Genomic DNA, 24,487 nt, shown 5'->3' with positions numbered 1-24,487 from the left:
AATATTTCAAACATTATTTTTTTTTATTATTTCATCAGATCCTGTAAGCATAATTTTAGGCCATCAATCAAAACTGATGCCTTGACATTCGTTGCATTGTCCAATCAAAATGAGCCTTACAAACAGAGTGGTAATAAAATTACTATAACTGAAAGATCGTCAACTTTACAGGACTAAAAGAGTGGCCATAAATTCTCCTTTGCTTTATCAAAAGATTTAAAAAAAGTACTAAATCTTAGTCTTTAAATTTACTTCTCTTTACAATGTTTGCTGTAAATAAACATTTAAAGTCTTTCTTATTCATTCTGTAAATATGAATTCTCCTATCAAAAAAGTCTTACATACATTTTTAGTTTCACCAATATTGGGTTCGAACAGGTTTCACTGTGTAAGGTTTAATTCTTTCATACTTGTAAATTTTAATGCTGAATTGACAACACTTGGATATCTAAAAATTATATTGGTCTATATGGTTTGTTGCATTTTTCATCATCATGCAAATTCAATATAAATCTTGACTATTTAAATAGTATACCCTATGCATACACTTTTTAACCCTTGTTAAAACAATAGCTTAACATTTTATTCAACTTCATTCAAAATTAGCAAAAATTATTATATGGGTTTGGGAAAGTGAAGGAAATGCATGCTTTCAGCATTCATCTATTAACTTTATTCTTTTCTGAAAACTTATGATTTCTAAAGTTCTCTATAATCTCACTATCTTTATTCTTTTCTGAAAACTTATGATTTCCAAAGTTATCTATAATCTCACTATTTTTATTCTTTTCTGAAAAACTTATGATTTCTAAAGTTCTCTATAATCTCTCCTATTCTTATTCTTTTCTGAAAACTTATGATTTCTAAAGTTCTCTATAATCTCACTATCTTTATTTCTTTTTGTTATTTTTTATGAACTGTTTATATACACATCTCTATTCTTTATATATATATATATATATATATATATGTGTGTACACCATCTATTTATTCTATACACCAAATTAAGTTCACCTATTACTTAAACTTTAAAGAAACAGACCTTGTCACAAAAGTTTGAACAAATGCATTGGTTTATGTATCAAGAAATATTTCAAGCTCAAATGAACACTGTCAGACAGACATGTAAAATTATTATTGTCATTTTGTTTATTTTCTTTGGTTACATCTTCTGACATCAGACTCGGGACTTCTCTTGAACTGAATTTTAATGTGCGTATTGTTATGCGTTTACTTTTCTACATTGGTTAGAGGTATATAGGGGGAGGGTTGAGATCTCACAAACATGTTTAACACCGCCGCATTTTTGCGCCTGTCCCAAGTCAGGAGCCTCTGGCCTTTGTTAGTCGTGTATTATTTTAATTTTAGTTTCTTGTGTACAATTTGGAAATTAGTATGGTGTTCATTATCACTGAACTAGTATATATTTGTTTAGGGGCCAGCTGAAGGACGCCTCTGGGTGCGGGAATTTCTCTCTACATTGAAGACCTGTTGGTGACCTCCTGCTGTTGTTTTTTTATTTGGTCAGGTTGTTGTCACTTTGACACATTCCCTATTTCCATTCTCAATTTTATACAATTGGGATACTTCATATAACAAAATCTCTATTCCTAGATATGGATTGTCAAGCTGTTTACTTCTGGAAATATAAAAAGCTTCATACAAATCAAAGAGCAGAATGCTCTGAGGGATACGATTGCCATAGTTTTCATTGACACATGTATAGCTGAGTTCTGCCAAATTTTCATTTAACAAATGCATGAGATTTGGCCGAAATTCAAAAGATCAAAGAGGAAAGAAATAGATCCAAGAATACTGTTGCAAAAAAAGCATGAACATGTGCGAGTCTCAAGCATTTTTGGCCGGTAACCCTGGTACAGCTGGATAGTATTATTCTCTAAACTAATTCAACTGCACATGCAAAATGTAACAATCTGAATAGTCACTCAACTTAAAGAATAGCCAATCCCCATTACAAGTGTATGAGCCATGTACTTATTGTGTTTTATCGAATTATAGTTATCCTGTACCATTGTAAACTCGTACCATTAAAAAAAAAAAAAACTTGAACCATTGCTAACTCGTACCAACTTATTTAAATGCATTCAAATGGTGTTAAATGATGAATATACATGATATACGTTTCTAGAATTTGACTATACTTTTTGGACTTTTTGGATTATAGCTCTTCATCCTTTATATAAGCTTTGGATTTCAAATATTTTGGCCACGAGCATCACTGAAGAGACATGTTTTGTCGAAATGCGCATCTGGTGCAACAAAATTGGTACCGTTGATTTTATTACTTTCACCCAATACCTCTTAAGTCTGTAAAATGTATATAACTTGAAAGTACAATGACCAATTTGTAGCTTATGTTCCTTGTATATTGGATAGAAAATACTGTGGCAGATGTAGATAATTAAGGTATATACAGTTTCACCCGAAGAAAACTTTTCATGAATAATAAAATCTTAGCAGTTAGTCAAAATGATTGCCAAAATTATTTTTACTGTCTATAAATAAATGTAACAATGAAATTTAACTGATTCCTGTTAAGGGGGTCTGCATTTTCCCCGCAAAAAAAGCACATGGCTTTGAACAATTGTAAACATAGGCTTTAGCATTCAATTTGTGGTCATGGATTACAGCTTTAATTAACTTAAATTGGATATATACATATTCAACATGTTCAATTTTAATAAGGTACAGTTAAAGCAATGTTTTAACTTTCCTCTGGATTAAGTTCTACAGTGGCAGATCCAGAACTTTTCCTAAGGGGGAGCCCGCTGACTGACCTAAGAGGGGGGCCGCTCCAGTCATGCTTCAATGATTCCCTTTATTATCAACCAAATTTTTTCCACAAAAAAAGGGGGGGCTGGATCCGCCTATGTTCTAGTTTGAAAGATCAGTTAAAACATTAATGCTTTAAAACATTCTTTATTTTTGTCTAAGTTTTCATTTAACTCCTGTGTAAAATTCAAGTAATTCAACTTTATTTCTATTAAGTTTACAAACAGAAACCCATAAAACATCATATTTTTTATATATTTTTCTGAATGTTACGACTTCCCAGTAGTACAAGTTAACTTTTTTGGTTCCAATGCCGTGGTACGAGTTAACTTGCTTCCGTATCTTATCACCGTAATTCTAGGAGGAACCCTAAACTGGACCCCTATCATATTGTGTTCACTTATCACTACACTGACCTTCGGTGCGAACACAGTGGGTGCGAAGCTATATATAGAACGGCGGACCAGTTTAGGAGGAACCCCATTTCTTACTCTTTAATTATTGAAGTTCCTTTGGGTCAGAGGGCATGACTCCTTTCCGTACACACTCCTCTGTTTACATTGAGATCGTTCTTAATATAATACGACGTTTACCGGCATTAACGAGTTAATTCTTCTTGACGAATACTTCGAAACGATAACATGGAAGATTCCATTTCTGCTGAAGGGGTGTTATAGGTTATTTTTACGATGAAACATTTATTTTAATTTAAATTATGCATGTGATTTAAAATTATGCAACAACAATAGCCCTCCATATGCAGACAGACATAGAAAGAATCCCACGAGTTTCAAATTAATCAATGAAGCGGGGAATCACTCAATCTGATACCCCTTGAAATCAGGAAAACTACACGCATGTGGGGTCTCACTAATTAGCGACAAAAAGCGTCAAGAAGCGACAAGAAAAATAATAAGTGACAAAAAGCAAAAAGAAGCTATTTAGCGACAAGAATACATTTTGTTATCACAAACATTAAAATATTTTTTATGATTATATTGAAAGATGAAGAAATAAAAAAAAAAATCGATGAAGAGTTTGTGTACTTTTTATTATCATATTGATAGATGTAGAAATTAAACATGTGTAAGAGCAAAGGAAATGTAAACGCTATAAAATGAAAATAAAAACAAAGATTTGCCACCTTCCTTTTGAAGGATTTAATAAAACAAAAACATGAAATATTATTTCCTTCCTAACTGTACAATTAATTTTTCCTGATAGGACCAACATTAGCTGTGGCTTCACTCTAAGGTAATACACAATTAAGAGAAACAAATAAGATTAACTAGGTGCGTGTCCTTTGTTTTATTGCAACAATAACATCCTTTAACACCTTCATCAATTACACGCACCAGAATATAAAATTATTGTACCGAATAGTGAACACCTGTTGAAAACTCAAGATTGTCATCAGTTTCCTTTAATCTTCAATCTATATGCATAAACATGATAAATATCGTTAAATGAGACAATACACTAAATAAAATGATGAAAAATATTCACATTTTAATTATGTTTTCCTCTTGTTTGATTTCAGTTCTTAATTTGTATTTCACAATTTGTGTATGAATTTTCTGGACAATTATGCACAAATAATGCATTTTGCAAGTTAATTATATATTGTACAAAAATGGTTTTAAAAACAAATAAAAAGACAAAATATACTTCCTGTGATACCTTATAAAATAGCATGTAAATAAATGTAGCAACTGAATTAGATTTACAAGTTTCATTTCCCCCCCTATCAAAATTAACTTTCCTGTCGTTGAAATTGTTTTCTTTTGCATATTTTTTAATATTTATTTCGAATAAGTAATATAAATAAAAAAATGTTTTCTTGTCGCTAAATAGTTTCTTGTTGCTAATATTATTCTTCTTGTCGCTTCTTGACGCTTTTTGTCTCTACAATTCTTTTTGTCTCTAATTAGTGAGACCACGCATGGAAATTAATACATAAACAAACCGCGACTTGCGATTTGGAACAAGAACGTTTATTAAATGATATGATGAATGGTTCTCCATTTCTTTATGAGAGTACAGTATCAAATATCAGTTTCATAACGGTAAAATATAGAAATACTCCACTTCAGTTCTTGTGACAGAAATAGAATTATCGATCGGCTTTCAGAGAACTCTCGCAAGTAATCAAAATTTGGGAATTCCCTCTGACGTGTTTCTAAATTTATAAAAACACTAAATATAAATACTGTTTAATTCTGATTTTCCGTATTGTTAAAAACACGCATATAAGTCAAGGAAAATATCATACATGAAGATTATGAGTAAAACATTACAGGAAAGTTGTTTATGTTCAATTGTTTTGCTTGTTTTTACCTTTTAAAGCAAGACAATCATAAGAATCTGAGATGTTGCCAATGTTTAGAATAAAACGAGTGACGTGAGGGAGTGTGTCATTGGGTCAATGGTAAAAGTCTACAGATTGCTTGACAGCAATCGTATCCCAAAAAGATCACTCTGTTGCCACCCAAGATATTTTGCCTTGCATTCGGGGACTCGCAATGCAGGAGAGACAAAAAGCAGAAATCCCATGAATTGAGGCATTAAAACAACATCTTTTGGTTACCCGTTTCAATGTTTTGAGTAAAAATTTGACATAATTGAACAAATAAAACATTTCTAGTTATAAAAATTATATGTGATTTGTATTGATTTATAATATTAAAAAGAATCTTTCTATATGTGTGCAATTATTTTGAATCTTAAATATTAGTACTGTTACTATGTGCAAGTTTTCCCAAAATATATATGAATAAAAATAATGTAAAATAAAAGTCTTCAAATGATAAATCAAATTCATAATATATTTCATTTTCAAAAAGAGGAAATACTGGGTACATTAAATTAAACCATTAAAACAACATGAACATTTGTTTGCTTACTTGCATAAGTTGATGATTAGAACCTAAACATTTAATCATTGATGAACCTCTGAAATAGCAACCATATACATAGTCAGGAGTTCAAAGATGGATTTAGTTTCACATAATTTTTTTCTACCTAAATTGTCATAAAACACTTTTAAAGGACAATTAACTGTCATAAAATTAAATTGTCTTTCATGATCTTAAAAGCAAATTGTACACCATATATATTTATCATAAACATAAAAAGAAGACAATGTGGTATGATTGCCAATGAGACAACTCTCCTTCAAAGATCAAATGACGAAGAAGTCATCTTTTATATCTTGGGGAGTGATGAGCATGTCTGAGTGGATTAAAATCACTCTAAGGTTAAAACAAGAGTTCTGGTTTTAGCAGCAAGGATAAAAACACACCTTATCACACCTTACCTTAGATTCTAACAATTCTAAATAAATCATATATCATCTTATTTTCTAAGTACTGATTAACAATTTTTCAAGTATGGACATTTAGTATGTAATTGTTTATATTTACAATTTATCTTTGGTGGATAATTGTCTCATTAGCTATACCCCATCCCCTTATTTTGATAACAATTATTCCGAAACAAAAAAGAAAGAATTGTGCAAAACTGAATTAAAAGCTGAGCATATCAATTTTGTGAGGACAATTAAGGGCCTTTTGCTTCAGGGAACATGCTAAACTATATCCCTGCCATAATTAACCATAGTTTGAGCTATGATGTGAACGGTATATTGTAAATATTGTGTCTGTATTTATTTGTTGACAATAAATGGTATTTGTGTATATACTGTAGAAACATTCAATTTTTTCCTGGGTTTAAAATTCATGGTTTTGTCTCTATTCCTTCCCGGATAATACGATATAAACGAAATAAAATCCTCTACAAAAATTGTGCTTTTACAGTACACATGCTTATGTTCCAAGTAGTGTGCATTATTCAAATGTTCTTTAAATGAACTGTTCACTATTTATAACTAGAGATTTTGTAATATGTTAGTAAAACAACAACCCTTAAATACAAAGCAACAGAATTAGAAGAGGCATTAGAGGTCAACATATAATCTTCTACAATCATGTGACAATTAGCATGTGTTTATAACATGTGTATATAACATGAATTTATAACATATGTTAGATTCCAACTCTAAAATATTGTGTAAGATACAAATCTGTATTGTCAATAAGATAAGTCTTAAATACCCCTGGTAAGAAACTATGGCATTGACCTTGAAATCAATCAGATCTTCCTTTCATCATATGTGACCATATGTCCATGTAAGGTTTCAGTCAAATAGGAAGCATCAAGAAACCATGACAACTGATGGTGGGGTCAACATAACAATAAACCCCCCTACTGTTTACAACCGGTATATACATACTTGTGTAGGCTATGAACACCACCCTCTATTTGGGCTGATGTTGTTCTTCTTTCAAACTTCAACTCTCCTGAGTACATCATTGATCTAAAATAATAAATTCATGAAAATCTGTTATTAAAAGTAATAATCGTATATATATATATCCTCAAAAACATCTAAATATATATATAGCTATATGTCTTATAGAATATAAATGTTGTTTTAATTTCAATATTGTATGTTTGTAATGATTGTCATATTTGTCTTGGTAACAATCCAATATTTGAATTTTACAACAATAAAATGATTTGATTTGATTTGATTATACATAAATTACCTAATAATGTAATTTTAAAACAGTGTTTGGTATGTAATGTTTGAAATATTTAAAATGTGCAGAGGAAAAAAAATATTTTGTTAGCTATACTGGTGAAATTGGAAGCAGATAGGAAATGTTTTCAGCTCATTGTACATATCTGAGTGTGCATCATAAAATTGTATGATTTTCAAGATTTTTCTATCATTGACATCCCTGAAATATTGGATGTTGTAAACTTGCCTTACTGCAACCACAGATTACATAAATCAAACAAAACTTGCTTACCTGACATGAGACAAAGTCCTAGCACCAATATCCTGACAGCCATGTTTGATCCCAGCTATGAGATAAGGAACAAATTTCTGTATTGAACCTTTATCAACAATAGAACCAGAAACACCCTGGGCAACCTTTAACTTGTCACTTTCACTAAAAAATATACACAAATAAATTAATATGGGCAAAAAGTTTATATTTGTTAAAAATTATATTCTTTAAACATTCCACATAATTTAAATTTAGGGTTGTTTTTTAGTTTGTTTCTAATGCACGTAATTGTAACACTATTGTTTCAGATAAGGGTGAAGGTTTGGTACCATTAAAACCTTCAAACCTGCTGCAATTGCAGGAATCTGATGTTCAGGAGTTATCTTTTGTTGATGTGATTCATAATTGTTTGTTGTATTTTTATATAGATTTGACGGTTGGTTTTCAAGTTGGAATGGTTTTTTACTACTAATTTTTTGGAGCCCTTTATAGCTTGCTGTTCCCTGTGAGCCAAGGCTCCATGTTGAAGACCATACCTTGACCTATAATGGTTTACTTATATAAATTTTGACTTGGATGGAGAGTTGTCTCATTGGCACCAATACCACATTTTTCCTATATCTATTCATCTTTTATTCACAATGGGAATTTTTTGTATCTATACTAACCTAAAATATCGACTTTGACTACTTCTATGTTTCTCCATGGCGTCTAATGATCCCATTCCTCGATATTTTTTCAGACGAACTCCATCAGCAAAGAAATATTCACCAGGGGCTTCCGTCGTACCAGCTAACATTGATCCCATCATCACTACAATATGAAATATAAGGCATTGTTTAATTATGTTATTGTTTAAATATCTTTCCATTGCAAGGAACGTCTGAACTCAATACGAAGTAGTAATAATGAATTTTTCATTACACCTTTGTGTAGCCTAACAATCTTTATTTTCACCTTATGCTAAAACTGTCTATGAATTTATTATGTGGTTTGCAGTGCATGCTTGATGTGCTTGCCTAATTGACATTAAAAGTAGCATAAATTTTAAACTGATCTTGCTATGTTGTGTTGACTTAATACATCAACAATATTTTTACTGTAAAATTCCAATCAGCAATTTTTACATTTAATCGTGTAAAAAGATGTGTTATGGAGAATAAAACTTTTAGTATGATATGTGCATTTTAAAGTGAAATATTCTCAAATGGATTTCATCGCCAATTTTACCCATGTAATATAAGCCTTATTGATGATTAAGATTATTGTACCCATGTATATAAGCCATAAACTGTTTTAAATCCTTATTGGACATGCTCCTTATTAGTAGGAGGAAGTTACAGAAAAGAAGGAGAAGAAGAAGGAATGTCATAACTTGTTACAGCAGATTCCATTGAGTGTGTAGCCAAAGGTAATATCTTTGGTTAGCTTGCTTGTTAGCTGAACCGTGAAGTCATTGTTAGGTTAGTGAATTAGCATAGTCCAACAGACAGATTGATTTGTTTTCTGTAGGACTAGTCTATTCTTAAAGAAGGGTAGTTTACCTAACCTAACAATGATTTCATGGTTCAGCTAACAGGCAAGCTAACTTAAGATATTACCTTTGGCTACACACTCAATGGAATCTGCTGTAAAAGGTATAACCAAAAAATATAACCTATGACAAAGATCATTGTCATTGGTCTGAGACCACAATTATTTCGTAGTGCATTTCTTTAAGAACATAAATAAAAATAAAATTATATATATACGCCAGACGCGCATTTCGTCTACAAAAGACTCATCAGTTATGCCTGAATCAAAAAAATTTTAATAGGCCAAATTAAGTACGAAATTGAAGAGTAAATTTCATTAACAATGGCACTTGTTCCCTTAGTTTCTAGCAAAAATTTTCATATCACTGGACTCCACTGAGAAAGGTAATAGTTTGCAAGATCAAAAGAAATTTCGTAAAAATAGCGATAATTTATGGTTACACACCTGTGGAGGCACCTAAGGATAAAGCTTTAACAATGTGTCCAACACTCTGGATCCCTCCATCAGCTATTACTGGTACCCCAAATCTCCTTGCATATTCTGCTACTTTGTAAACTGCTGTTCCTTGAGGTCTTCCAACAGCCATAACTAAAATATAATGAAGTAGCTTCTACAATAACACAAAAGAAGAAACATTCTAAAACAACTTATGTTCTAGCTACAAAGTTTGAACAGGGCGCAGCGCCAGCCCTTTTTTATTAATGCCCTTGCCTTTTTCCTAACATTTCTCTGCGCCCTGCCTTTTTTATTGCTAAATATATAACATTGTTTATTTGTATTTGTATGAGGTTCATATTTACAAATGTCAAAAGCACTCCAAAAATATAAATATATAAATACATGTATAAATGACTTACTTTCCTGTGTGATACAAATGGAGCCACTCCCCATACCAATTCTTAAACCATCAGCACCAGCATCAATAAGATTTTTGGCTTGTGCTGCAGTTACAACTAAAAACAAGAAAAAATAACATTTTCAAAATAAAAATGGATCATACAACACATTTTTGTTTAACTGATAGAACACATGTTCAATGAACTGTCATTGGCAATCATACCACATCTCCCTAATTTTATATTCATGTATGTGTTTTATCTTTTCTTAATGATATTTAATGTGATGATTTCTTTTTGATGTTATACAGGGAAAATACTTTTTTCTTTGGTTATATACTTTCCAACTGATGGTTTTATATTGCCCCTGTGATATTTTTTTCCATTTTTGTAAAGCAAAATGCTTATCAAACCATAACCAGCATAAAGATTTATACCATTTTGAAAAGGATATTGTTTGATGCAGCATAAAAACTATGAGTAATGTTTCTTAGTTACTATTAATGGGGCATCAGCTATATGAAATTAAAATCATGTGAGTTCTTGATAGTTTATAAAAATCATTAATGACATTGAAATAGTGAAATAACTATTTGAGGAATGACTGTAATATTTTTTCTGTCTATGAAGAAATAACATAAAGAATTTGGTGCACACTATATAACTGTCATTATAACCGCCATTATAGTTCTAATTTTTTTTAAATAAGCTAACAAAGATAGCAATTAAATTATTCACTTGCAAGTGATTAATTGGACCTCATTAAATCTGTATTTATGTGACTATTGGCAGTCTTTGGAGTTGACAGTTAATAAGATAGTGTATAGATGCTAGACCACATAAGAGGCTGATACATATTACAAAGTACATGCATCCTAAATTGCTTATACTAACACTTTTTAAAATTTGGATACATGATTGTGTAATAAATCAAATATGAGAATTAGAGGTTAATCAGTGAACATGACTGACAGCTAATGCCCCTTTAATATTCAAGATTTTTTTTATGTGTAAAGAATGAAATTAAGAGATGCTTGTTTTCCCCAATGAAGTGGTAGGAAAAACAGATAAAGTAATATCATACCATTACCGCCAATTACTTGTAACTCAGGGTATAAATTCTTTGCATGTTTGATGAACTCTATTTGGTAAATGGAATTGCCTTGTGATGAATCCTACAATTAAAAAAAGAAAACTATATTAATACCAGAGAAACTATAAAACTTTTGGAGAAAAACTTTGTAGCTACTAACTAATGTGTCAAAGAGACATTTTACACAACCAAAGAGAAGACAACAGCAGAAGGCCAACAATGGGTCTTTAACACAGCCAGAAAATCCCAGACCCAGAGTGGGCCTTAGCTGGCCCCTATACAAAAATGTGTGCTAGTTCAGTGATACTATATACTTTTAAATCATATCAGAAAAGACTTTCTGTGTAGTTGCTCTCAAGTGACATTGTTATTATTTACAACAAGAGTGCACACACTGAAATGTCTCGCCTTCTTTACTAATCCTTGATACTATTTTGATAGACCTAAATATAAAGCTTTATTACAACTGTCACATAAACTCAACATTAACCAAGAAAATGAAACATTGATCAATGAACCATGAAAATGAGGTCAAGGTCAGATGAACCATGCCAGGCAGACATGTACAGCTAACAATTCTTCAATACAACAAATATAGTTGACTTATTGCTTATAAATAAAGAAAAACAGACCAAAACACAAACACTTAAAACTTAGCAATAGACCGTGAAAATTAGGTCAAGGTCAAATAAAACCTGCTTAACCGACATATAGATCATAAAATATTTCCATACACCACATATAGTTGACCTAATGCATAAAGTATAAGAAAAATAGACCAAAACTAAAAAAATTAACTTTGACCACTGAACCATGAAAATGAGGTCAAGGTCAGATGACACCTGTCAGCTAGACATGTACACCTTACAATCATTCCATACACCGAATATACAAGACCTATTACTTATAGTATCTGAGATATGGACTTTACCACGAAAACTTAACCTTGTTCACTGATCCATGAAATGAGGTCGAGGTCAAGTGAAAATGGTCTGACAGGCATGAGGACCTTGCACAGTCTGCCCCAAAAACTTTTTCAACTACTAGTCCTTAGACCAATATTCTGACATTTTTCTTCTAGGCCAAACAAAGTTTTGCAAAAACTTACTAGTCCGAATGAAATTTTACTAGTCTGGGGCATCGGACTAGTGGCTAACCGTGCAGACTGCTTGCAAGGTACGCACATACCAAATATAGTTATCCAATTACTTATAATAAGAGAGAATTTAACATTACAAAAAATTTGAACTTTTTTTTTCAAGTAGTCACTGAACCATGAAAATGAGGTCAAGGACATTGGACAGTTGACTGACGGAAAGCTCGTAACATGAGGCATCTATATACAAAGTATGAAGCATCCAGGTCTTCTACCTTCTAAAATATAAAGCTTTTAAGAAGTAAGCCAACACCGCCGCCGCCGGATCACTATCCCTATGTAGAGCTTTCTGCAACAAAAGTTGCAGGCTCGACAAAAATCACAACAGATGATGTAGTAACATGTGTTGATTTATGTGTTGTCTTTTAACTGATATATAAATTCCAACAATTTTGGAATTGACAATCCATAACAAAATTTCTTCCTGATACATTTAAGTATTCATAAATAGGCTGAAAGTTAGTCTATTCTTTCTGACTGGTCTATTTAGTCCTTTTCCATCATTGATAAATTTAATGAACAAAACTTTGTTGAAGGTTTGTAACTTATTTTCTTGCCATTTCAAAATAAACATATTAGTATACTATTGGTAAATACTGTCAATAAAACTTCATAGTATAGATTCCTAAATGACCTTTGTGAAGCATATTTCAGGTTGAATTGAATCATAATGTCTTATCAGTTTGTGTTTAAGCCATAAATGTTATTTTTTCTCACCAGTACAACAAAATCTACACCAGCTGCCACCAAGGCATCCAATCTTTTCCTATCTTCCTCGTGTGTACTGATTGCTGCTCCTACCAATAACTGTTTCCTAAAAAGTGCAAAAGTCAGTTATTTTTAAATGCAAGAAGAGGAAAGTTCTCAACAAATTTACAATGGTAAACTTCAAAGTTAATCTGTATTTTATTGTCCTTGTCATCATACAAATGTTTACAAAGATTTGTATGATAAAACTTGTAGAGATTAAAAAGAAATAAAAGTTTTAAAGCATATTCCAGCATTGACTTGAGTTGTCCGTCCTTCTTGTATGGTGTTGATAAAACCCTTTAAATAACCCATTAATTGTTTCTACTGATTGCCTACAACCTATCAGACAAATTTTAACTAATTGTTCCGTTGTTGCCTTATTGGTGTTTAGTAAACATCTTTTTTCATCATAAATGAATACTTGTAGCATTAGCAAACAACGATCAATAAATCAATCTTTAATTAATCTTGAAATGGCTGCTACTGATTTTTTGCTAGATTCAATACTATATTGCTGGAACTTACTAATTGTCCTTATATTGCTGGAACTTACTAATTGTCCTTATATTGCATGCAAGGACTCATTGATAGTCATTAATAATGCTTTCAACAAATTTAATATTGCTGGAAATAGATAAAATTTTGACAAAATGATAAGATTCAGAGCATATGATAAATGTAAAATCTTAAACTTATAATTTCAATAAATGTTTTTGTGAATTCTTCAAATATCTTTTCCTGTTTTACTCCAATAATTAATTCTTAACCTACCTTTCATCTTTTGATGCCAATGGGAATTCTCTGTTCTTTTTTGTATCTGTTCTTGCTATTAATGATACTAATTCTCCCTTGTCATTAACTATTGGTAATTTACCTAAAAAAGCAACAACAAAAAAATAAATACATTGCTGATAAAAATCAAAATAATGACAACATGAAAGTCTTACTTTTTGTTTAATATCAGTGTTGAGCTTTATTAAGGCTCACAGTTCTGAGCAGTTGTTGATGCTACAATTAATTTTTTTTTTAAATATTCAGCTGCTGAAATGTTGTTTAAATTATCTGCATAGGCTGATCATGTACTGTGAACTAGTTTTCAGAAAATCAGACAATAATACTTGTGGTTTTAGTTTAACTACGAATTTGGTTTGTATGGCAGGTTTTGGTGGCCATTGTTGGATTTTTTTCACAACTTCCAAGCACTCAGACTGATTGACTGTATACATATGTTAACCTGTTGTTATTTTTTTTTTATCTTGGTTGCTGCCTCATTTATCCATTTCCCTTTAATTCAAACAAATAAAAGCAGAAATACAGCACCAACACTCAGCTGTTTGTTTAGTGTCATTTAAATGGATTCCTTGATTTAGTTGATAAACCAGACTGGCAAATTAGTAGGTCTATCTATGCAGCAAGGATCCAAACATTTAAAATGATAAACTCACCTTTTTTACTTTTCTGTAAAACTGAATTAGCTTCCTTCAATGTTACACCACAATGGGCTACCACTAAATCTTCATACAGTGTCATTACCTGTTATAAATAACAGAAAATATTAGTTAGGGGTCAAGGGTACACCACAATGGGCTACCACTAAATCTTCATACGGTGTCATTACCTGTTATAAATAACAGAAAATATTAGTTAGGGGGTCAAGGGTATACCACAATGAGCTACCACTAAATCTTCATATGGTGTCATTACCTGTTATAAATAACAGAAAATATTAAATAGGGGGTCAAGGTTACACCACAATGAGCTACCACTAAATCTTCATACGGCGTCATTACCTGTTATAAATAACAGAAAATATTAGTTAGGGGGTCAAGGGTACACCACAATGGGCTACCACTAAATCTTCATACGGTGTCATTACCTGTTATAAATAACAGAAAATATTAGTTAGGGGGTCAAGGTTACACCACAATGAGCTACCACTAAATCTTCATACGGCGTCATTACCTGTTATAAATAACAGAAAATATCAGTTATGGGGTCAAGGTTACACAACAATGGGCTACCACTAAATCTTCATACGGCGTCATTACCTGTTATAAATAACAGAAAATATTAGTTATGGGGTCAAGGTTACACCACAATGGGCTACCACTAAATCTTCATACGGCGTCATTACCTGTTATAAATAACAGAAAATATTAGTGAGGGGTCAAGGTTACATCACAATGGGCTATCACTAAATCTTCATACAAGGTCATTACCTGTTATAAATAACAGAAAATATTAGTTAGGGGGTCAAGGGTACACCACAATGGGCTACCACTAAATCTTCATACGGCGTCATTACCTGTTATAAATAACAGAAAATATTAGTTAGGGGTCAAGGTTTCACCACAATGGGCTATCACTAAATCTTCATACAAGGTCATTACCTGTTATAAATAACAGAAAATATTAGTTAGGGGGTCAATGTTACACCACAATGGGCTACCACTAAATCTTCATATGGTGTCATTACCTGTTATAAATAACAGAAACTATACAAAAGTACCATCTTCAAGTAAATAAAGAACAATAATTAAAAATTCTTGAGCTTTTTCATTCAAATCTACATTTCAATTTGGTGTAATTATAAGTTAAGTTAAGAACTGGGTCATTTTTCAGAAAAAATATAACTCATCAAGGTGAAAAATTACAAATGACATATATGTTGCACTTTTTCTTTTATTCAATATTTCACCCCTAAAGTTTTATCATATAAAACAATAAACTCTCCTGCAAAGAAATGACTTTGAACATGATCAGTCATAGTTGATTTCTGACATGCGACTTTAAAAGGATTTTATAAGATTTAATGAGAATTTACTTAATACCTTCATTAAGAACTCTTTACATGGAAAGGATAAAGACTTGAAAGCCAATAACATAATTATTAATTAATATGATCACATAACCTTCAACATCATTAAAGAGTATTCCAATTTTAATGAATTTTCTTTAATATGAGATATCATGTAGCTATCATGGCTATGATAGATGTGGTATAAATAATGTGGTGTTTTAAAACTATGGCGTTTTATTTTTCCAGCCACCAGTTAACAATTCCTTCATATTTGATGGCTAAAAATACATTGTGATGCTACACTGTTGTTTCAGATAAGGGTGAAGGTTGGTACCAATAAAATGTTAAAACCCCCTGCATTTGTTTATACCTGTTCTAAGTCAGCGGAATCAGGCGTTCAGTTGTTGTTGTTTGTTTATGTGGTTCATAATTCATGGTTTCTCATTTCTAGTTTTTTTATATACAAATGTAGATATCACCGTTGATTTTCCTGTTTGAAAGCTTTTACAATATTCATTTTAAGGACCCTTTAGCTTGCTGTACAGTGTGAGCCAATGCTCTGTGTTGAAGACTACTTTGACCTATAATAGTTTACTTTTACAAATAGTGACTTTTATGAAGACTTGTCTCGTTGGCACTCATACCACATCTTCTTATATCTATAGAAATATTGTATATTTTGAAATCAGCTTTCATACGACTTTGAAAGTGCTATAGGTAAACCAAAGTAGCTTATATTCTCCTGTGTATCATTATCAACTGAAACGTGCTATAGGTAAACCAGAGTAGCTTATATTCTCCTGTGTATCATTATCAACTGAAACAACAATGATTATTAAAACAATGACACTCTAAGTTTTGGCAGAGATATAATAATCATAAATTAAATTTATAAAACAACAACTTACATTTTCTAAAGGAGTATTATTATCACTTTCAGTTAAGAAATCAATATCTCTCTGAGTAACAAGACCAATTAACTTTTCACCCATGTGACCATTTTCTGTAATTGGAATGCCTGAAAACCCAAATCTTTTTTTAGCTTCTACTACATCAGCCACTGTATGAGTGGGTGCCATAACAACTGGATCCAGGATAAAACCTTGTTCATATTTCTGCAAGGAATATTAGAATTAGCTACAATCGTTAAGTCTATAACTGCAAATTATGAACAATGGACCAAAATTAAGAAATACAGCATACAAATATAGCTATAAAAATTCCAAATGGAAATTTTAATTTTTGCCAAATCAATCCCTTCACAATTTCCCCAAATAATCATAACGTTATAAAAATTTCTGCATTTGGACTATGTACATACCTTCCATACCAACTAAATATACATGTCTACAACTGTGAACTGAAATTTCAATGCTAGGGTTGATGCTTTTTGTTCAAATTCTATCCTGTTGTCAATTTGGTAGCTTAGGTATTTTATTAGTGAGATCAAGTTGATAGTGGAGCCTTACCTGGGTAACCCATATGCTCAATATTATATATACATTTATGTACATGATATCATAGAAGGAAAATATTTGAAAAATTTAAACATTGTGATGCTGTTAAAAACATACTAAATCTTTTTGATTAATTAGCTATCAATATCTATTCTATCATTTGTCTATGTGACATCTACATAGTGAATTTATTTTGGCATTAAACAGGTATCATACCCTTGCCAATAAGGGAGATAATAATGTAAATTGTAAAATTAATATTTAAAGTCATATGAAACGTGTGAGTGGTAAAAAATAATGTTTGTCCAATTCTTGAACCAATGCCTGTATACATCATAAACTTAGTCCTCTGTGCACAATTTTATCATTATTTTCGCAAATATATCATATAATTGTCAATTTTTTCTCTCTCTGTATATTATGATTTAACAAATATGGCTGCTCATTAAATGCCGTGTTTTGAAGCCGAGTTTTACCGATTGTCACCTTATAGTAAACAAATCACAAAAAACATGGATATTGAGCACGTGTTTAACATGTATAATCAGATATTTGTTTATTTCAATGACAGATCCATACGTATTGTGGTCACCGGATTTTAACGGGGAGGGTTACGCTCGGGTCACTATGCATACGGAAAATATGTCAGTGTATTGCTTCCTGGAAGCAAGCAATTAAAAATAAGTAAACTTCTTCTAAATGTGGACAAATTAAAGAATTTTCCTCAGAAAAAAGTATATGTACATAAGTTGTATAATGAAAACTATCCATTTAGTTATAAAAAACGTATGCATAATTTTTTTAATTTGAGGTTTCTTATGACTTTAAGACTGAGCATTATGTAAGTGCAGGACCTCAAACTGAAATTACTGACTACTGTTTCTCATTGAAATTAAGTAGATACACCACTTTGACAGTTTATTTTTTCAATACATATACATGTACATTGAAAACAGCTAGTTGTGAACATCAACTAAATATACAGTACCTCCATGTTTAAAGCTGTTAAAACAAAAGTACATAGATAAAGAAACAATTCATTTCTTTGGATTTCAGGAAGAAAAAAAATATTTGTTCCCTGACAGATACTCTATCTTTAATCAATATCTTATTGATCTCAAGAAATAAACATTCAAATAATAAAATATGGCAAGTTTTTCGAGAAAGCAGATAAACTGACCTCTCAATTCAATTGTCTTCTAGTACCCAGGACATGAACTTTAGATGTTTATGTCAGACCTTACTTATAATGTTTACAGATGTACATATATTTTTTATAATAGAAATTCAAACAAAACTAAAAATCATTGCCTTCTATAATATGAACTTATTGAAACAAATACTTAGTAGAGTGGGGGGCCCATATTCGCCGGGGACACAATTTCGCCGTTTTAATGATTTTGAGGTGTAAAAACTTCAAAGGATGGCTGAAATGGAAGAAATATACCGGTAAATGATATTATATAACAAATATAATTATTTTTTAAAACTGAGACAAAAATTCGGCACCTACTGAAAATCACTGAAAAATGGACAACGATTTTCGACCAATTTCTTGAAGAAAAATCATAAATTCAAAGAAGTATTTTTAAGTAATTCTTTGACTGAATGCCAGAACATTTCAGTTATTAACACCTTTAAAATGTCTGCTATTCATCTATAATGAAATTGATTTGATCAATGTTGTTTAAAGCTGTGGTTATTTGGTTTTAAATAGATGTGTAAAAACAGCGAATATGTGTCCCCCATTGACAAAAAATCAGGAAATTTCAAACACCCTTTAATCTAACTTTTCAGATGATTATATTTAAACAAACACGTTTTCAAGCTTAAGAATATTTTGCATTTGAAGTTATCTTCATATAGAAACATCAGTATACTTCAACCAGATGCTCCGCAGGGCGTAGCTTTATACGACCGCAGAGGTTGAACCCTGAACGGTTGGGGCAAGTATGGACACAACATTCAAGCTGGATTCAGCTCTAAATTTGGATTGTGATTAAACAGTTGACACAGCATAGGTTTCTGACACAGAATGAATGTGTTCTAATGAACTTAAAATTTTTGTTTTGTCTTAGAGCAATTCACTATGCTGTTGAATATTAATCCTCTCTAAAAAATGTTTGAAGAAATTTTCATTTTATTTATGAAATTTCATTTCAAATGAGAAAATTGAACCCAATTTTTTTAATCACATCTCCCTTTCCCTTATTCCAAATTAATCTCAATTAAATTTCTAATGGAGTTTGCAACAATAACTACTCATTTAAATACATCATAAAATATTAAGATGTAAAAAAAACTGCTTGTTATCACTGAATGGTAAAGATTATTTTAATTTATCAGTTGGTAGTAAAAAGTGAATATACATTGTATATAACAAAGATTTGAGTTGATTCTGGACAAAGAAAGATAACTCCAATTAAAAACAAATATTGCTATTTCACAATATTGTGCAATTAGATATTTCTTGCTTACTATTCTGGACAAAGAAAGATAACTCAAAAAAAAAAATGCTATTTCACAATACTGTGCAATTAAATATTTCTTGCCATTGTGCAATACTGTGCAATTGAAAAGACTTGCTATTGCACAATACTTAATATATTATTTTAGATCCTGATTTGGACCAACTTGAAAACTGGGCCCATAATCACAAATCTAAGTACATGTTTGGATTCAGCATATCAAAGAACCCCAAGATTTCAATTTTTGTTAAAATCAAACTAAGTTTAATTTTGGACCCTTTGGACTTTAATGTAGACCAATTTGAAAACAGGACCAAAAAATGAAGAATCTACATACACAGTTAGATTTGGCATATCAAAGAACCCCATTTATTCAATTTTTAATGAAATCAAACAAAGTTTAATTTTGGACCCCGATTTGGACCAACTTGAAAACTGGGCCAATAATCAAGAATCTAAATACATTTTTAGATTCAGCATATCAAAGAACCCACTGATTTTTTTTTTGGTCAAAATCAAACTAAGTTTAATTTTGGACCCTTTGGACCTTAATGTAGACCAATTTGAAAATGGGACCAAAAATTAAGAATCTACATACACAGTTAGATTCAGCATATCAAAGAACCCAAATTATTCAATTCTTGATGAAATCAAACAAAGTTTAATTTTGGACCCTTTGGGCCCCTTTTTTCTAAACTGTTAGGACCAAAACTCCCAAAATCAATACCAACCTTCCTTCTATGGTCATAAACCTTGTGTTTAAATTTCATAGATTTCTATTTACTTATAATAAAGTTATAGCGCGAAAACCAAGAAAATGCTTATTTGGGCCCTTTTTGGCCCCTAATTCCTAAAATGTTGGGACCAAAATTCCCAAAATCAATACCACCCTTCATTTTGTGGTCATAAACCTTGTGTTAAAATTTCATAGATTTTTATTCACTTTTACTAAAGTTAGAGTGCGAAAACTAAAAGTATTCGGACGACGACGACGACGACGACGACGACGCCAACGTGATAGCAATATACGACGAAATTTTTTTTAAAATTTGCGGTCGTATAAAAACATTTAGACCTGAACATAAACTGTAGAAAACATGAAAAGATGTGGGGAAAATGAGCACCCCACTCTAATGATGATTGTAAAATTATGTATAAGGGCCTTCTGTAATATGAACTTATCATAGGTAATAAATACTTGTATGTGTTTAAGTAATCAAATTTATACTCACTTTGACTTTGCGTACTTCATTGGCTTGAAATTCTGGTGAACAATTATGATGAATAACTCCTACACCTCCACATAACTACAAAACAATATTGGGGAAAATGATGAGGAAAGTGTAAGTAAAAGGTATATTCTTACATCAGCCATTTCTTATATCAAAATAAATGATTAATTAAACAGTATGAACTGCTTTGGAAAAACATTTAATCCGACAAAAAAATGTAGTTTTATCAATGTTTGAACCAAATGCCCCTATTGGCCTCTTGTTATTACATTGTACCTGTGTTGTCTAATGAGACCATATACCAGTAAAACTGATAAAGGTATAATGACCAAAACATTTCATAATAGACTATAAAAGATATAGAGCAATTAAATTTACATGCATGTCATGTTTTTTGTTTATCTCAATATTTAATAACCAAATAAACATTTTATCCAATGAATGCCCTGCATAATATAGTCTTAATATAAAAGGATTCATTTTGGGGGAGGGGGGAGGGTACCAATTTTTCGGATCTGGGAAATATTGTGTATTAACGATATTTCATTTCAATAGTTTGCCTTTGTCTACATTCAAGCCTACAGAAATGTAATGCCTTGTTGGACATTTGAATTTGTGGTTTACCTTTTTTTACCATCAAAACATTGAAAAATTTGTTACCCCAATAATAATAATCAATCTACAGTAAATACTTTATAATTTGATACAACCTACAATCTCAATATTCAATGCGACTATGATGGATATATAGGAGAAAATCAATATGTCATATAAAGTTGATGCTTTAATTCTGCCTTAATTATCTACTAACAGGAGCAAGATAATAAACCGCATGAAAATCAAAATCTAAATGGAAATGATCCTATAAAATTATACTGCATTTCCCTAGGTACAATGTCTATATAATTGGTAATGATGGTTGTTAAATTATATATAAGGACCACATACAGCCATTCCAATAGCCATCTGGGCCTCTGTGACTGTATCCATTGGCGATGATACTAATGGAGCCTTTAGAGTTATCTTTCTTGTTAAAGCAGATGTCAAATCCTGAAGAAAAAAATTGAAATTAGTTTCAGAGAAAGTTGAACTTTATTGATAAATAATTACATTAGATGTATGTTTCATTATAATACTTTATTTTGATAGGCTAACTGCACACCAAGTGTTATTCCGTAAGCAATTGTGTCACTCAATAAAACTTTTTATTCATGATAACACGTGGTCCCACAATAAAGTGCACAGGTGAATAAAATACAAAAATTGTAAAATTCGTGTTTTCATGATCATAGCTAAAAAATGTAATTATAAGTATTGAATGCTTCTTTTTGTAACTTTATAGGGTTGTAAAAGCGTTGACCGTGCATACATTTTTAGTATGAAGCGCTTCTACAAAATGTACTTCGGTCAACGCTTTTACACCCCAATAAATTTACAAAAAGAAGCATTCAATTCTTAACTAATAAACTTTTATGCATTATCAAACTCAATATAAGGAAACGTAAAAATCAATAGTTCCAATTTTCTGTTTGTCATTTTCCAATTAAGCATTCAAACTTCAATCTAATTAAAATCCCTCCACTCGCTTCAGTAGATTTGAAAATATCCTAAGTTAAAGGAATCATGTACATGTTCAGTGATCTTTGATAATAAACATTCAATCAAATTCTTTCCCTTCAGAAGTTTCAGTATTATTTACTATGAATATCAAAATTATTGTCAGGTAAACTACAAAATAGTTCCACACATATAATGATATTCTGGAAATTCTATATTCTATTTTAAGCAAAGACCTAACTGAAAACATTTCTCAACTTAAAAATTCATTGTTACATTAATATTTTTATATCATTATTAATATTAAGTCCATCACACATTTCATCAATACATACTTATAATTACATTAGACATGTTAGATGTATGTTTCATTATAATACATTATTCTGATTGGCTAACTGCACATCACATGTTATTCCTTAAGCAATTGCATTACACAATAAAATTTATCATTCATGATGACACGAGGTCCCACAATAAAGTGCACAGGTGAATTAAATAAAAACTTGATAAAATTTGTGTTTTCATGATCCTAGCTTAAAAATGTAATTATTGAATACTTCTTTCTGTAACTTTATAGGGTTGTAAAAGTGTTGACCCTGCACACATTTTTAGAATGAAGCAATGTACTTCGGTCAAAGCTTTTACATCCAAATAAATTTACAAAAAGAAGCATTCAATTCTTAAGTAAAACTTTGTGATCAAAGTGCATGTTTTTCACTTGAAATGCTTTGCTGATCAATATTTGCATATAAGGTCATCTTACCATGACCCCTTATGGATGTTTTTAAATCTTGCAAATGTAAAAAAAAATCTTACAAAGTCTAGAAAGAGATTTGAATATTATCAGATTATGAAATTTGCTGTTGGTGACTTCAGATAATTCAGTGTGTTTTTTGACAGACATTTCTCAATTTTTAATGTGACAAAAAAAATCTTTTTGATATAAGTTATTTGACTTTTTGAAAAACTTCTAAAAAATATATTTGAATATAAATTCCTGTTTTCAATTTCAAAATACACCATAATTGATAGAACTCTTGTCATTTGAACATATAGTCACTACAAGTGGGTCAATTATATGTTCTCCTGTTGTTATTCTGGTCCTTTTAATCTAATTTTAAAATTTCAACTTCAAGGTTCATTAATTCTACACACTTAAAAATCAGAATAAATCATTTTATCCAACAAATTAAACTTCTGTTAAAAGTTTTAAGGGCTATCATTGAATGTGAATGATTACACAGAATAAAATATTTGTTACTTCATTTTATAACTTGTGTAAGATGTTGTAACTAAGGGTACTGAATGGTTATATTCAACAATTAGATATTTTATAACATAATTATGAAGTGTTATATGAAGTGCAAACAACCATGATTCAATAAGACACTAACAGTGTACTATACATCTGTATGTACAGAATATAGTAGTCAATAAGACACTAACAGTGTACTATACATTTGTATGTACAGAATATAGTAGTCAATAAGACACTAACAGTGTACTATACATTTGTATGTACAGAATATAGTAGTCAATAAGACACTAACAGTGTACTATACATTTGTATGTACAGAATATAGTAGTCAATAAGACACTATAGTAGTCAATAAGACACTAACAGTGTACTATACATTTGTATGTACAGAATATAGTAGATATAAAAAGATGTGGTATGAGTGCCGATGAGACAACTCTCCATTCAGGTCACAATTTGTAAAAGTAAACTATTATAGGTCAAAGCACTGTCTTCAACACAAATCCATGGCTCACACTGAACTGCAAGCTATAAAGAGCCCTAAAAATGACTAGTGTAAGACCATTCAAACTGGTTTTCAGTAACTTCATTTAGTGCTTAGATATGAACACATGTATTGTATTTTATATAATGGTGACTAAGTCATTGTTAGTGTGGTGCTCGTTACTAAACGAAGGAAAATAAAATGAAAG

The 24,487-nt window shown here is 31.0% G+C and overlaps 1 protein-coding gene across 3 annotated transcripts in view; it reads right to left on the bottom strand.

Moving 5' to 3' along the window:
• The window catches only part of LOC134713145 (inosine-5'-monophosphate dehydrogenase 1b-like), a 38,863-nt gene that overhangs the window by 4,362 nt on the left and 10,014 nt on the right, over positions 1 to 24,487 (bottom strand). The window contains exons 4-16 of one of the 3 annotated variants that reach the window (XM_063574920.1): positions 21,926 to 22,027; positions 20,978 to 21,052; positions 16,729 to 16,935; positions 14,466 to 14,553; positions 13,792 to 13,894; positions 12,988 to 13,084; positions 11,112 to 11,196; positions 10,043 to 10,138; positions 9,630 to 9,773; positions 8,318 to 8,462; positions 7,668 to 7,811; positions 7,085 to 7,168; positions 5,697 to 5,745 (exon numbers count right to left, since the gene is read on the bottom strand). In XM_063574920.1, the coding sequence (XP_063430990.1) occupies positions 5,697 to 5,745; positions 7,085 to 7,168; positions 7,668 to 7,811; positions 8,318 to 8,462; positions 9,630 to 9,773; positions 10,043 to 10,138; positions 11,112 to 11,196; positions 12,988 to 13,084; positions 13,792 to 13,894; positions 14,466 to 14,553; positions 16,729 to 16,935; positions 20,978 to 21,052; positions 21,926 to 22,027 (1,419 nt within the window). Of the gene's footprint in view, positions 1 to 5,696; positions 5,746 to 7,084; positions 7,169 to 7,667; positions 7,812 to 8,317; positions 8,463 to 9,629; positions 9,774 to 10,042; positions 10,139 to 11,105; positions 11,197 to 12,987; positions 13,085 to 13,791; positions 13,895 to 14,465; positions 14,554 to 16,728; positions 16,936 to 20,977; positions 21,053 to 21,925; positions 22,028 to 24,487 lie in introns of all 3 variants that reach the window. The other 2 variants (XM_063574919.1, XM_063574921.1) reach the window with 2 other exon arrangements.

Source organism: Mytilus trossulus, chromosome 1, assembly GCF_036588685.1.
Source record: "Mytilus trossulus isolate FHL-02 chromosome 1, PNRI_Mtr1.1.1.hap1, whole genome shotgun sequence".
NCBI classification, from domain to species: domain Eukaryota; kingdom Metazoa; phylum Mollusca; class Bivalvia; order Mytilida; family Mytilidae; genus Mytilus; species Mytilus trossulus.
This window is presented reverse-complemented; position numbering and strand designations above follow the sequence as displayed.